The 16,340-nt window shown below is 33.6% G+C and overlaps 1 protein-coding gene across 9 annotated transcripts; it reads right to left on the reverse strand.

Moving 5' to 3' along the window:
• Positions 1-890: 890 nt before the first annotated feature.
• Positions 891-15,919, reverse strand: LOC128229100 (uncharacterized). 9 transcript variants are annotated; one of them, XM_052940774.1, is made up of 10 exons: positions 15,853-15,919; positions 13,968-14,338; positions 10,835-11,132; positions 10,233-10,341; positions 9,499-9,623; positions 9,303-9,400; positions 8,498-8,623; positions 6,681-8,268; positions 6,334-6,515; positions 891-3,321 (listed from the first exon to the last, which is right to left on the reverse strand). In XM_052940774.1, the coding sequence occupies exons 2-10, from the start codon at positions 14,043-14,045 to the stop codon at positions 3,139-3,141; spliced, it is 2,787 nt and encodes a 928-aa protein (XP_052796734.1). In that variant the 5' UTR covers positions 14,046-14,338; positions 15,853-15,919; the 3' UTR covers positions 891-3,138. The 9 variants fall into 9 exon arrangements, with proteins under 9 accessions (XP_052796734.1, XP_052796730.1, XP_052796729.1 ...); XM_052940770.1 differs by having other exon boundaries at positions 13,968-14,437; positions 15,762-15,891; XM_052940769.1 differs by having other exon boundaries at positions 13,968-14,437; positions 15,529-15,890.
• Positions 15,920-16,340: the final 421 nt, after the last annotated feature.

Here is a 16,340-nt window from a genome sequence, read left to right on the forward strand (position 1 = left end):
ATAGCATTATATAACCATGTCAAATTTACGTGTTCTGATCTAATATGATAGAAGAGAATTCACTGAGTACAAATGTATCAAAATGTACGAAAGTTAAATAAAAAGATGTGTTGGAACATAGTAAGTCTGCCCAGAAAGGTAGTTAATGGTACATGCATCTACCGCACCCATAACTCAATGAGATGGTTGGTCTAGATTTAAATTCAAAACATATAGCTAATCACAAGAGAATTTTGATAGCTTGCATCTCTATTAAATCATAAGGTCTGTTAAAATAATGATAAAAATATTTCAATTCCAAATATCGCCATTACAGTTTCAGTTTAGCTTGTTTATTTTACAAGCCAGCCAGTCTAATTTGATATGCAATTTGCGGCCATATTGAATTATATCAACTGACACTCGTTTTCTCCGAATCTATACTCATGCACAATTTACAAGCATTCGTGCAAAGCTGCATGCTTTCCCAATAAATTGCATAATGTTTCTATTATATCACCCCAAAAAGGGAAAGCGATGAAGCCAATTTCAACGAAAATATTATTGCTGTTTTTTCACATGTTCGCCTATTTCCTCCAAAAACATTGTATACGTCAGACACAATTTTGCGTTACATGACAATAAATAATATATTCAATATGTTTGCATAGTAGGCCTTTAGTCCAAACACCTATATCATATAGTCAGATTTACACACACACACACACACACACACACATATATATATATATATATATATATATATATATATATATATATATATATATATATATATATATATATTTGACGATACATGACTCAAATAAATTATTCTCGGCTCTTCTATGTAACATGAGTGCGCTAACTCTCTCAACAGTTAATAAAAGGAAAAAGAATAAACAACACCATAATGATAGTCAATATGTATTGCTCACTTGTCGTGCCATAAAATCAATATAATTAAAAATGTTATTATTAAATAACCAGAAACATATAAATCCGCAATTCACAGATAACACATATGTCCACAGGAATTACAACCAATGTAACAGCTGATACAACTGTGTAACTACAACTAAAATGATGTCTAATCATGATTAATATTAACTAACACATGCAAACAAACAGTAAGCATAGCACAACACATGCAGATGAAGTTAAACAACATTTATGTAGCTTTAACAACATACATCAAACACAGTACACTGCAATATAAAACTAGGGTTGGGGGGAGTAGGCTTATTTACAACTTATTTCAAAAGACAACTGTCAGGCACGACAAAAAAAGATCTATCTAAACAAAGAAATATTTGCACAAAAACTATCGCAAAATAAAGCAACCAATCAGAATTGATACAATATTGTTTACTACCGGAAGTGACCGGAAGTGACTACCTGTAAACTTTGACATATTCGTGGTGAATAATTAAATATTTTATAGTTAACATAAAACAATGACACAACTTGTGAACACTGGACACTGGTTTTATATGGTTTAACAAGAAGTATGTATCAACATTTCATTTTACTCTCTAAAATACTTTTTCTTTATAAAAGTACGTAATAATAGACATATTTTTGAAAATCGTCGTTTGCAGCCCCTGTTTATCTAAGTATCTGCTCAGTTTCATTTAGTGGCCTGATGATTTCGTTTGCGTTCATGAAACTATCACAATGGAAACACTGCAATAATATCTTCCTCATTTTCAAATATCTTGTCCTGTTTTTCTCTAGAGGTTATATATCTAGGCTAGAGGAAGTATCAAATATTGCGATAAATAGCGAACAAAAAGCAGATCATAAGGCGTAAGTTCATTTTTGGCCGGATTTTTCATCGAAAAACTACGGGTTATAGAATGGCGAAAACCGGGCGGGCGGGCGTTAACGATTCTGCGTTAAAGTTTTCATTTTATGTAATAAAATCAAGAGTTTTCATTCAATGGTTATCAAACTTGGTCAGACTATTTCTCGGCATGTTATCTTGAATAACTATGAATATGATTCATATCGGGTCAAAAACTAAGTCACTAGGTCAAATCTTTAGAAGAAATATTTCACGGTAATAAATTCAACAATTTTTATCAAATCTTAAAGAAACATGGTCAGAATGCTTGTCTGCATTATATCTTGCTTTTTTTTTATATTGGTCATCCCGGGTCAAATTCTAGGCCACAAGGTCAAATCTTAGGAGAAAGAATTCCACAGTCGTAAAAATTCATTAAGTTTTGTCAAATCTTAATGAAACTTGGTCAGAATATTGTCTACATGTTGTCTTAAACATTTGTGAATATGGGTCACCTCAGATCAAAAACTAGGTCACTAGGTCAAATTTTAGGAAATATTTTCCCGATGTTATAAAAAAATCTATGCTAACCAAACCTATCAATATCAGTCAACAACTAAATTCAATTGCTATTTTATAAACATACATCCTAATCATGAAATTCATATCTACCCATAATTTTCAAAAAATTAAATTTTAATTAATTTTAAAAATATTTGTGTACATGAAATCTTGGATAAAAAAATGTGTCATCTTGGGTCAAAAACAAGGTCTCTGGGACAGATCTTATTGGAAAAGCTGATGTATTTATAAAATGTTAATTTTTCCTCACATAAAATGGAATAGTTTCTGTTGATCAGGTTATTTTTATGAACGATATCTCCGATAAGTATATATATGGGTCTTTTTGGTTAAAAATACTAGGTCACTAGCTCAAATCCTAGGTTTGCAAAATTGCATCGTCAAATAAAAAATCCGGCTTTAATGCGGCGTTGCAGCATTGGCGTCTTGTGTGAATTTTGAAAAGGAAAGAAAACATTGAACAAGCCTATGAAATATTTTTATATACACTTATGTGTTAGCACGTCATGCTAAACAGTGGGGTTTGACCAGTTTGCCCTTCAGCAATATCATAATAAATCTCATATTTGTGCTAGTCTAGATAGTTTCCAGTTAGGTAAGCAACTCTCTGATCCAAATTAAACTGCGTTTTACTGGTCTTTACATACTCCAAAAAAATGTCTCTGGAAAATGTTATGAAAATTGTAAGCATGATTATGGCTATAACCTTACACTTATTACATAACGTATAAGTAACGTTTACTTCCCAATTCATGCAAAATACACATTTTACATCATAAAAGATTTTCTTCAATCTACATAAAATCACTTTCACCAGAGGAAGACCGTCGCCGTTTGTTTAATCCTTGGACACAGTCATCCGTGTCCATATTTTCAAAATGTAAAGATGGGCTTGGCGATGTTGCTGTAATTTCCTCAAGACTACTTTCGGTTTCTGTCGAAGAGTCGGAATCTGACATTTCGTTTGCTTCATATCTCTAAAACAAACAAAAAATTGTACAATTTAACATGTTCAATTCGTTATTTATATTTGGTCGTAAAATATGCATAAGGATATTAGCTCATGATTAATATTAACAATACTCGTTACCTGACCATCGTCCCCTGGATAAAGTGACCAAGTTTTATTCACGGTATGTAAAGTTTTTTGAGAATAGGTTTTTTATAAGCTTTTAGGGTATTTATCTTGTGAATTGTTTCTTATTCAGATCAGTATGATTAACGACGAGCTAGAAAATATAATTTGGCGAAAGGCTGTTTGACTTATTTTGAAACGGACAAAAATGAGAAGTATGATGATGGTTATGATGTTTTGAAATGGAAATGTTTTCGAACCTCGCGAGCAAGAAGGGTGTTAAAGAACGCTAAGTGAGTCTTGGCTCAAAACCTCAGTAACGTTTTATTGTCATAGAAATTGTTGACTTGGTAAGGCAGAAACCACTAAACACCAACACTACTTGAACAGTGACCGAGAGCAACGCAACAATCCTTAAGGGATTGACACGGTTTGCTTTTATCCAGATAAAAAATTGCAACCGCGGGGTGACAATTACAATCTGTCGTTATGCAAGGAAGAATGAAATTACACGAATGATGAATGAAGTAGCTAACGATTTGTCCCTTTGCAACATTCAGAAGCAACATTGACTCAGATAGTGAGAGCAGTGATGATGCTTTTTATGAGTAAAATTTGAAAAATATACGTAGATTTTCTTTAAATGATTTATTTTCGTGCGGATGGCCATCTATTGTGTGGCGTTAGGCTTTAAGAGTCATTCAGTACAAGCTTAACCAATTTTTTTTTATAATACTTAAGCAAAATGTGCTAGTCAATCAGTCAAACAAAGCACGATAACAAAGCAAGTGTGCACCTCATAGGCGGACTCGAACAGGTAAGTACAATCATCCATAGAGTTGCATCCGGTACCGCGTCGTTGTAGGGAGCTTATTCTAATATAACGCATTCAAATTGGCCAGATGAAATCAAATTTATACAAACTTTTCATGTATAAATGATTTGCGAAGAAATGGTTAATAGTTCAATGTGATTAGTAGGTCAAATGGCTGACAGCGACAGACGGCATTCCATTGATGTGTAAAGTTGATTTACAGATAATAGAAATTGCCCTTGATTCGCAATTCACTCGGTGGATTTTTGATTTGATTTACTTGCAAACAAAGGACTAGAAATATCAACTGGGGCCTTTACCAACAAGTCAAATTCAACATTCAATAACGCAATGAAAGCTACAAGGGAAAGCCCTTAAATCAAATACAGTCGAAACTCGTTGGCTCGATATCTCATGGCTCGATATCCTCGTTGGCTCGAAGCAAATTAAAAGGACCGATTTTTAATTACTCTTTGTTCATATAAATTTCAATCGGATGGCTCGATATCTTGAGGGTCGATATTTCTCCACGCTCGAAGTCGTTTTCGCGGTCCCAAACAAGAATTTTACACTTTGATTTGATTGCTTGGGTCGATGTCATTTTCGCGAGTTCAGTTAAGAATCTCACACCTTGATTTGTTTGATTGGCTTCATTTAGCACAAGGCGCTTATCGATTAATATTGCTTGACTGATATTATAATTATTATCGAATTTTAATGGTTTAACAGTTTGATTAAACATGCCATCACTTTAAGTTCTGTCTCTAATTGTTATCCATCCCTAAATTACTATAAAATAAGACTTTATGTAACAAATGAAAAAATAACATTCTGTAAGCAATCCCGCTTGACTCGATATTCTCGAGGCTCGAAGTATTTTGGCCGGTCCCTAGAATATCGAGCCATCGAGTTTCGACTGTATTAACATTGTTTATAGGTATACGGTAAGAGGCCAAACGACACCGAAAAAAACGACCCAAACACCACAAACAAATTAAACAAGTATTGACAAATGAATGAAGGGAAAACTGCCTTGGAACTGTCAGTGAAACACGAGTTCATTCGAACACGAGTTCACTGGGGTTCTTAAATAATTCGTATCAATTACCATTAAAACAAGTCACCTCGTCGGAGCCACATCGACTTGTAAACAATGAAGAATAAAAATAAAACCTAAACTGATAAAGAAATTTCAAGAACTCAACAACCGCATATAGAAATAGCATGCAAACGAATGAATCCAACCGTAGGAACAGTGCGAAATTCTGAAAGACACTATGCAGTCATTCACGAACATCACGAAAATTTCAGCTACGATCCATTGTTTTAAGGAAAATAAATTGCTTGATCTTTGTACCAGTATAAAGACACTATATACAAGACAATAACAATACATATGTATATACTACATACTGTAGGATAGTGGAAGCACACTCAAGCAGGTCTCCTTAAGGTATGTATGTTCTTTATGGGTCTTTCCAAAGGAAATCAAAAGCCACTCAGTGTTGGAATTGCAGATAAGTCAAGCGAAGCCTTGTTATTAATTAAAGATCTGTTAGGCCTTTATGGCATTGATCATTGTGCTTCTAAACAGAACGCTGTTAACATTTAAGGCATTGTAGTTTCCATTGTTTTATAGATATGCAGTTTTTTTTTTTTTAACTTTCATTATTTTGACAGATTGCTGATTATCATTTAAGCGTAGTTGCCCGGTGGAAGTATCTTAGCCCTATGACATTTCAAGCACGTTCGTGCGTGTATTTTTCGATATAATTTAGATACACCGGATAAAAATCGACGAAACTGTGTGACCTGGTTTATTGTATATGGCGCTTCAATTACGTGGCGATGGAAACTCGTTTGAGCGCTTTTTCTAACGGAATGATGAAGTAAATCGGGAGATAATATCCTTATGCATACTTCATCCGTTAAGTATAAATCCATTAATAAAATTTCAAAACTATATAATTTTTCATATCTATCTCAGTTGAAAAAAGTTTCTTGAAAAAATACAATTGTGCTTCAGGGAAATGAGTTTACTCAAAATTACAAATCCTGTTCTTACAATATAATGTTATATAAAAAGTCCAATATCATTACCATACAAAATGCCTCAATTTCGTTTGGAGATGAAGATTTATATAGTTGAGCAGTTGAACGGTATTTCGCAATAAAATCCATTTTAAGTTCTTCCTTGAGTTTTCTCCCACCTCCATCTCTAACGATTTCTTCTACTTCTCGAAAACATTGCATTGCCGCATATACTGCTGCTTTGAAATCATCTGCAAATGTATTGTGAGTTGTTAATATTTCTACATGATGTTAAATTCAAAATTTCAAATTTATATTATTTCACAATATTGTTTGTCTGCTCACGACTGATTTTGGAGTGAAACAGAAGAATATAACACATAAATAATTTTTAAAAAGTTGTGTTGTTTACTAACCGTTTCCTCTTTTGAAAGTTTTGCTATGCTTTAAATGTGTTCCTCCTTTCTTGATTAATGCTTCAAGAAAACACTCTTTAATATTGTTTGATTTATCATTTTCTGAAAGAAATCTATATAGCGTCAATGCTTCGTCCCTATCTCGTAAGGCATCGTCGAATTTGGACAACCTTTCATACAACTTTGCACGGTATGACAACTTATCTCCATATAGTTGCACTCTGTCCTTGCCGATATTTTTGTCGAGTGACATTGAAAAGTTAAAGCATTCAAGAGCTTCCAAATAGTACGTCATTGCTTCTCCGCTGATTTCTTTGTTCTGGCCCAAGAGGTATTCAGCCTTTTGTAAAGCAACTGTACCCATGTTAAATTCGTAAACCGTCAGGTTCGGGTGCATGCCATTTTGCGTGTACTCCCTGATAGTTTTTGCAGCTTTGGCGTGCATCTTGTAAGCGTTATCAACATCTTTCAGGTCAAAATAAACATTCCCAATAGCATTAAAATTCAGTGACAATTCTATTTCATAACTATTGTCAGGTGAAGACAACTGGGTATACAGATCAACGGATTTTTCAAAGTTGCACAACACCTCACTCTTGTTATATTGTGTATCCGGTAATTGCCGTTTTCGTAGTGCGCGCCCTCGTAAATAAAACAGTTTTGCGCTTAGTTGCAACTTTGCAGTGTGATCAGGTATTGTTTTGACAAAACTTTCAACATGATCAAGTTCTGCTGCAAGGTGGTTGTCGTCTGGGTCTTTAGATGTCATGAGGCCGTTAATCTTTTCGAGTTTCCAAAAACAACATGAATACAAGTTGTTTTTCTGTTCACACGAGTCTGCTATGCGGTCAAATAGAGACTGTCTCTCAGCAAAACTGTAAACCGATGTTTCAAAGGCCTTTCCAAAGAAATTGTTTACACTTTCGGTGAGCGCAACAGTATCAATCTCTGCGAAAACTTTGGATACAAGGTAGAATGTGTCCCGATTCTGTTGAATGGCGTTGCAAACTTTCGCATAATCTAGATCTTGAAAAGCCTTTAATGGTTCCACTTTGCTTAGGACGTAGGAAAAGAACCGTTGTATTGCCTCCGACAATTCCTCTGTTGATACACATTCACTTTGGCTTATGTATTGAGCTATAAAAGGGTGAAAAGAATAACAGAAATTTGCGAACTTCTCATGGAAGGAATGTTGGCCACACTTCGTAGATGCTCTTTGAACAATGTGTTTAGTTGTCAAGGACATCATTAACATCAAAGCACCGTTTTGTCCATTCATAGGTATATCAAGTATATACGATACACATTCTACATCAAATGTGACTGTTCCAAGAAATGAAAGTTTTGCCACCATTGTTTGGTCTGAAGGATCAATTCGGTCAAAAGCGTACTGTAAACAGCCATACATTCCCTGTGCGACCGATGGAAACACATAATGTTCAAGAAAGCTACTCTTTAATTGCCATTCTGATTCAGGATCTGAAGAATCGCAGAAATTGCTCAAGGTGTTGCCCATCAAGACAATTGCAAGAGGGATATTGGAACACTTCTTAAGCAAGCATTGAATGATTTCCTCATTCAGACGAACCTATAAAAATAATAGTACATACTTTTGTTGTAACACTTTTAACACTTTTGAACAAGCATAACTTATAAGTTTATGAAATGGTAAATTGTATCCCCAGTAAAATGTGTTTTTTAAGATCTATTGGGGTCGATAAGTAATACAAATATTTATATCTTTCTTTAATTCTTGATAATTGCAGACATCAATTTTATTGATACACGTATTGGATAACAGTTTGTTATAAACTTACTGGTCCACAGCACTGTGTCAGTAATTTAGCTGCAGCATTATTATTCAGTGCTTTTAACTCGAATTCTTTCATTTTGGTCGCACCACCAACTACAAACATTTCTCGTGAGGTAGCAATCCATTTAACCTGAAATATAGAATGAAATCACTACATATCAACGAGTAGTTTGCATACAACTGGTATTGTATAATAAGTTAACTAGCTTTATTACATTTCATGTCGTAAAGATCATTCAATAAGGTATAAGTACTTTTCTTTCAATGTGGTCTTCAACTCTGACAAAAATACAATGATGATACAATTAAGTACTAAGTGGATTTAAAACTATTAAAACAAATGATTGACGTTTATTTCGTATATGCAAACATTGTGAAAAATACGCATAAACAATATTAACAATGCATTTTACATTCATCATAGAATAACGAGGATTCCTTTTTTGTTTCAAAAATGTATGATATGTCATATGCAGCAATCGTAATTTACTGGCCTATTTATAACTTTTGATAACTGCACATGTGATAACCATATTTATTGTTAACAAACCGTCTCAGGACTTATACATTTATTTGAAACTGGACAGAAATAAGAGTAAAATTATATTCTCCATGCACGACATTCAGACAGTAATATACGTTTAGATAATAAAAAAAATAATTGCAAGTTTAAATTTTTCTATCATTATTATTATTATTATTATTATTATTATTATTATTATTATTTTCATTTATTTTAAGAAATACAATGTATTTCGTTCCATTTATTTCTATCCGAAGGTTCTCTTAAATGTGGTATTTTGTTGTACCTTATGATTGACTTCCTCCAGTCTTCCAAGAACTTCTCTCAGCTCATTCGGCATAGCTTCATACAAATGTTCCATGTTATCCAGATGAAAGAAAGATTCTACAACAAAACATAATATCTACGCATTATTATTTGGCTTTTTCATCGAAAGTGAGTCTTAAAAAATTGTCAGAATAAAGAAACATTTGTTATCATACCATTCTTTAGCTGTTTCAGCCTGAACAAAACTTCGTTTTGTAGCTCCATTGCATCCCCATCAAATGCAATATTGTGTATGCTTTCTAGAATCCCTTTATAAAGGTCGATGATAGATTTTGATTGTCTGTTGATAAAAAAAAGAAAACAAATACTGATAATATTTACAAGGAAACGCCCTAATTTTGATCTGACTCTAATGTTATATGATACCTTACATAATTATGTTCATTCTTTACTTATATAATAGATAAAGGGCCTTTAAATAGTAGTATTTCAACTTGTAGTTAAGCGGGCTTTATAAAATAGTAGAAACCGGTCGTTTCTTTTTTATAAGACCCTCAGAGGACTAGTTATGTGTAACCGCTGAGTAGACTTTTCAAGACAAGTATTTCAAGATTACTATTCTAAGACTGTCGTTTGAATAAAAATTCGCTTGTATTATAGAATATGATGTCTTTCCGTGTAGTAAAAACCTCCAATTTTAATTTCAAGTGATAAAGTGCGGTATGATGTAAATAAAATAGTATAGCCCACTCAGGACCTCTTGACATTAAAGTGATCGACCAGTAAGCCCTCAAACATTGAATAGAGCTTTTCCTTCGGCTTCGGTCCGTTCAATGTTTGTGAGCTGGTTGGTCACTATAATGCAAAGAGGTTTCCAGCTTAAATTAAGGTTAATTATAAGTATGACAACATTTATTTCATCTCGTTGCGAATGGTCAACTGAATATACCTCATTTCCACAACAAATGTATCAACGTTTCTCGGATAAGCCAATCTTGCACATAGTTCGTTTGCAAATGTCGTTTTTCCAAACCCACCCGGTCCATAGATCAAAACACCTGCAATACATAATTACACAGTGTGGCAATATTGAATAGCATGTGGGTTTAAAAAAGGACTTCAAGGAGGTACATCAAGGTCCGCAAACTATTCAAGACAGTATAATATGCTCATTGCCTTATATTGTACTCGTTCATTATATATTTTAAGTTCGCCAATGTCAATATTTGTTAACGTCTTGGGCCCGAGTTTCACTAGATTCTTGAGTTGAAATTGTAAAAGTTTTAATGTTTAAATATATATAAATATATATACTAATGGTGTGTGTTTGATTGTAGTAAACAGCATTCGTAAGAAAACATCTTTCCTCCTGTAATAGCATATTTACAACACATTTGAAATGCTGTTTTTCCGAGTCTGGGTTTCAAAACTCAGTCTCATATTTAATGTATTAACACCACTTGTCACGGACTTTTTTATCAACCCTTGTATAGTGTCGGCATCAGAATGACGTTTAGTATTTAAATTTATAATCTGTTATGAAGATATAACCTCTGTTATCCTGAAGCAACGCCAAAACATGCGCAATGTCCTCTTCTCTACCCAAAACCGAAACCCCTGGCCGACCATGACATTTTGTTCTAGTGCTCTGGCAGGAAGCAATATATTCAGCAATGTTCTTGTCTTCCACGTGGTAGTTCATTGTTTTAAGCACGTGAAAAGCGATAGACAACACTTCATCCTCGGGCTTGTTGTTCTCCAGGAACCCGAGCAACTCACTAGGGAGTTTTGAATCAGCCAACATCTTTGCATAAGCTTTCCCTAATTTGCTTTGCATCAAGCGAAGCATCTGTAAGTAATATTGAGATTGATGACATTTTTTCTGTATATGTCTAACAGTGTTCACAGATACCGCTGTGTCGTTTTGTAAATGAAGATTGGACATAGTTTCCGCAATTTTTCCTCTCCAAAAAACAATATTAAAATTATAATAAATATATAAATCCTACTTCCAAAAATGGTAATTTCTATGAAAGTATATATGCATATTTATGAAAAAATAGAGTCAGAAAGAACGCATCTGCATCTGCGTCTAAGAAAGAACTATTAGTGTCACGTTATTGTTCGAACCGTACATCTATGAAGTTTAACTCTAAATCATTATCAGATTACAATTAGTCGTGTTTTTACGATATAATATATGTTCGGATAATTACAGCAATTTAGAAGTGACTTCTCGTTATAGCATGTCTTATTGATTTAAGTCATACATGACAGTAGATAAAAGTATGGTAATATCTCTACATACTATGACATTGTGTGTGTGTGTGTGTGTGTGTGTGTGTGCGCGCGCGCGCGCGTGCGTGCGTGCGTGCGTGTGTGCGTGTGTGTGTGTGATTATGACTATAGTTATAAATGCAGTATCATTATCAGATTAATATACTGAGTTAAGATAAAGTTGTTGTCTTATGATGTGTATATTTGTTTTATCATTTATTTGTTCACCAAAGATAATTTTACTTACAAACATATTTATCTCATGAATTAGATCATCGGCTATGTGTTCTTATTCGAATATGTTTGTACAAGCTCGAGTTATAACGTTCATATATATATAGTAAAGAAAGAATTTATAATTAATATCTAGTACATTATACATAGATATATTTGTTAACACTGGCATTAACAAACCTATTTATAAAATTGTTCCGCCAAACATGCATATATAAGCCATTTGTTCAACGGTCTCATAGGCCTATTTCATATATGCATTGTGTTGTATACTTCTTTCGAATAAACTTCCTTTTTCTTCATACCAAACTTTTTATCAGGATAGGGTTTGAAGCTGTATGTTTTGTGATTTAAAAAAATCTTCATGAACAAGCGTGACCTTTGTTTACAATTTATGGCCATGATTGTCCTTCAACGTTTGAATGCGCAACTTCATCAGAACTTAGTGCTAACGTTAAATCATTTTCCGTTTTTCGTTCAGAATCGTACTTTCTTTCGAATTTACATCCCATATGTGGTTTGCAGATCGTGAAACACTAGAAATAAGTGTGTAAACCAATCAATTCACTATAGAATTAATATGAAAATATGCATATGTAAAATGGACTAGCTGGTTTTAATATGGTATGATAAAATAGAAAATATATCCTTGTAAATGCTAAACCAGGGTCTTGTGGTGTAGGATTTTTAATAAAAGAATTTTTTTAAATGAGTTTTATGTTGAAATAAAAGATTATAGTCATGAAGATATTTTATGGTTAGAATTCAAAGATAAAAATACATTATACTGAGAATGTGTTTTATACATGTGTTTGTTATTTACCCCCGAACAGTTCGTCTAGACAAGTTGATGTCCTGAATTGGTTGACACTATACAATATATATACTTTTTAAAACAAAGGACCTCTGTTACTACGTGGTGACTGAAATAGTCGTATTGGCGATATTGATGATTTTATGTCTGGGGTTCATGATGTAATTGACCGAAATGTTGTTGATTTTAGTACCAATATGTATGGTGACAACTTGCTCTCTTTTCTTATTTATAGTAATATGTGTGTGTGTTTAAATGGACAAAACTACATTCACTATGATTTTTACATCAATATATGTAAAAGGTTCCTCTGGTATGGAACATTGCATTATTCATCAAGATAATTTAGACTCATTCTCTGATTATAATATGATAAAGAGTTCTGTTCTGATTTCTCAAATTGCACTTAAATATGTCTTTGTACCGTCATCCTTACCTGATTAATATGTGATTTCATGGAAGTTTGATATTAAATATTAATCCAAATGATATGTTTGATGATTGTATCAAGACTGCAATAAATAGTATTATGTTTGGATTAGAAAAAGTTATCGATGTCAAAATTATGTTGATTTAGCCTATAATGATTTACGTTCTAAACTGAAAGATGAAATGTTTTCAAAACCCTCTCACAAAACCAAACTCAAATATGTATTGTGTAAAAAAGGGAAAGGTTGGTAAGGTTTGGTTGACTGAGAATTATCTAGCTTGCGATGTAGAAAGAGCTTGGTTAAGATGTAACGAAACTAATAGTCAAAGACGGTAAAAAGATGTCTTCATTTCTACACGAAGCTCAGCTCTCTAAGCGTGCATATTGGATTTCATTTTATCAGAATGATTTAGCTGCAGATTGTAACAGTAATAGTAGCGAATTCTGAAGATCATTGGTAAGATAGGAATATCTCAGTCCAAAAGAAAAACTATACCTATGGAAGTTGTATGTAATGATGTCATTGTTTTAAAAAGATATACATGTTGTCTCTGTGCTTTTATTGATATCAGGAAAGAGTATGATTGTTTAAACCGTAGCATTGTATGCAAAAAAATCATGAATCTGGCGGGCGGTGTTAGTGGCAAAATTTTAACTGCTCTTAATTTTTTATATGTGAATGTACTCTTCACTGTTAGGATTAATGGGATGTTTAAAAAATGGTTTTAATATGTAAAATCTGGTTTATGACAAGGCTGAAGTTTATCGCCTTTACTTTTTAACCTGTTTACGAATGACTTAGCTATTAAAGTTAAAGAACAAGATAAAGGAATTTTTATTGATAATGACAAATTATCTATATAACTTTATGCAGATGTATTATACTAAAAAGCAGGTAACGGAACTATTTACATTTAAAGTTCGGTTACCTGTGCAACGTCATCGGGACCCATCTCATCATCTAATGTCTTCTTAAGGTATTCCAGTGTCGACATTCCAATCTCCATAGTGGGTGCTGTCCCTTTAAACGTTCCAATTGCACGTATAAAGTGTTCTTGATAATCTCAAAGCCAGTTTTTTATTGCGTCTTCCTAAGATGGTCCTCGACAAACACTCAATAATCCATCGAAACCATTAAACTACGAGATCTCCATAATGTATGCTGTCCCTTTAAACGTTCCTATTACACGTATTAAGTGTTCTTGATATGCGCAATGTCAGTTTTCTTTTGCGTCTTCCTAAGATGGTCCTCGACAGACACTCAGCTATCCATCGGAACCCTTAAACTGCGAGATGTTCACTAAAAACTCACAAAGTCATCTTGGGCGATTCAAGGCAGACCGTCCCCAATATACCGTTATTGTCTTCATGTGCATAGTCTGCCTTAGATGTTGTAAGTCTGACATTGAAATACCCATCAATGATATCGTCAGTAGTCAGGTATGCCTATACAGGAAAAATGCACGCGGTTGATATACTATCAATTTTCAACCAGTATACAACTGGTTTAACCGATTTTGGATGTGATCATTAGCTGATTATAGGCAGAAATGAAATTACCACCCATGCCGTACGTAATAACTCGCAATTATTGCACACCGCTTTGATAAAATACCATACCGTTACGCTCGAACGAACCCGAAAATCCCTCATTTTCCAAAATGGCCGATTTATATAGAATAAGAAGGGGTCAACCGAGGGCATTTTTCCTGAATAGGCATACATCTACCTATCGTCTATGGCAACAAAAGTCAGTTACAAAAGGTGAGCATTCAATAGAATAAGGAATAAAGCCCTGCCAAATAAGCATGTGAGAATTCAATGGAAAAAGGAAGTAAAAACCTTTTGTTCCATATTGTCCTTTATGCAGATTTTGCATAATTTAAAATGATGCATTCTACCTTGGGTAAACTGAAAGGAACTAGACACCAGATGATACCATTGAAAGAAAAAAAAGGAAAAAATTGTCAAAACCTAATATAAAATTGATATCGTTGTGTACAACGCATTTCTTACTGACTGGGGGCTCACGACACATGTATTTTTCGCAGTTTTTGCATATTTTTTCAATTCAAAATTTACTGGGTTTGTCTTCCACGTAAACTCCAGAAAATTAAAAAAACAACATCGGTATCATGATGTATCTGTACTAATCAATTGACTTTCACATGCTAAATATACACAATATAAACTTGGAACCTATAATTCGCTATTTTTAAACGGGTAGACTCAGCCGAGACAGCGACAAAATATCCTTTTAATCGTATAAAATTATTATTATCATAATATGTATCGACCTCTTACTTGTTCGTATTGAAGTCTATGCTTGTTTTGATGAAATACTTTATTTCCTGATTTTGGGACCCTCTGGTGTCTAGTCTCTTGTCAACATGCCTCATGAACAGTAGTTACAGGTAAGTGATCACCATTGTAAATTGACCAATTTCCACGCGAAATAATACTGATTTCTAGTAATAGGCAATTTCTTACATCATGTATGGGGAAGAAAGGTCGACTTGGGTAATAAACATTAAAAAAGTTACTCCTATATGAAAGATAAAAGTGGTTGAACGTAGCCACTAAGTATTCATCTAGAGTCCACATCCGGCGTAGGAGCACAAATAATGCGATGGAAAAGTAAAAAAGGAGATCCACTATATTCAGCACGTTTTTTTAAATCACAAAAATGATGGAAAGTATCCAATGGTCCGAGATAGTATTACCGTGCTTTGATTCACTGGCATGTGCTTAAAATAAAAATAAAAAACATTTTACACTGAGTAGTCACTTCCAAATTAACATAACATGTCCGACCTTCCACAATAATCATAACACCGTCTTGATCAAGTTTAACTGACTCACAGTTCTAAACGAGGTATTCAACTCCGTGTTCGTCTTTGTTCGTCTCTATAAAGGCAGTATTAATAGCGTATCGTATTCGACCCAGTTGTCATATTGAAATCTATTCATAATGAGAAAAATAAACAGGATGTGCACGTATACGAAATTAGATTTAAACTCATTACGTAGTGTGCATTGTTCTTTGGATTCTGAATGTTTACATATGTGTAAACTACATATTCTAAAGAGTGTTGTACTTTCTTTTGCAAAAGTAATTTTATACGTGCACTCAAAACTTTAAGAAAATTATGTCAACAATGAATATATATGGCGTGTCCATGTACATTATACAAATATTGACTAGTGAGCCATTGAATATGATTTGCGTCGGTGTATCTGACTTCCTGTCTGTTGATGTCAGATCATATTAAATTGCTCATAAGTCAACATGTGTTTAATTT

Source organism: Mya arenaria, chromosome 3 (genome assembly GCF_026914265.1).
Source record: "Mya arenaria isolate MELC-2E11 chromosome 3, ASM2691426v1".
NCBI lineage: Eukaryota > Metazoa > Mollusca > Bivalvia > Myida > Myidae > Mya > Mya arenaria.

Coding starts and splice junctions, on each gene's coding strand:
- LOC128229100 (XM_052940774.1), bottom strand. CDS start 14,045: ATGGAGATTGGAATGTCGACACTGGAATACCTTAAGAAGACATTAGAT. Junction 10,342..10,834: donor GTTGCTTCAGGATAACAGAG/GTTATATCTTCA, acceptor TATGTATTGCAG/GTGTTTTGATCTATGGACCG. Junction 8,624..9,302: donor TGGAGGAAGTCAATCATAAG/GTACAACAAAAT, acceptor TCTATATTTCAG/GTTAAATGGATTGCTACCTC.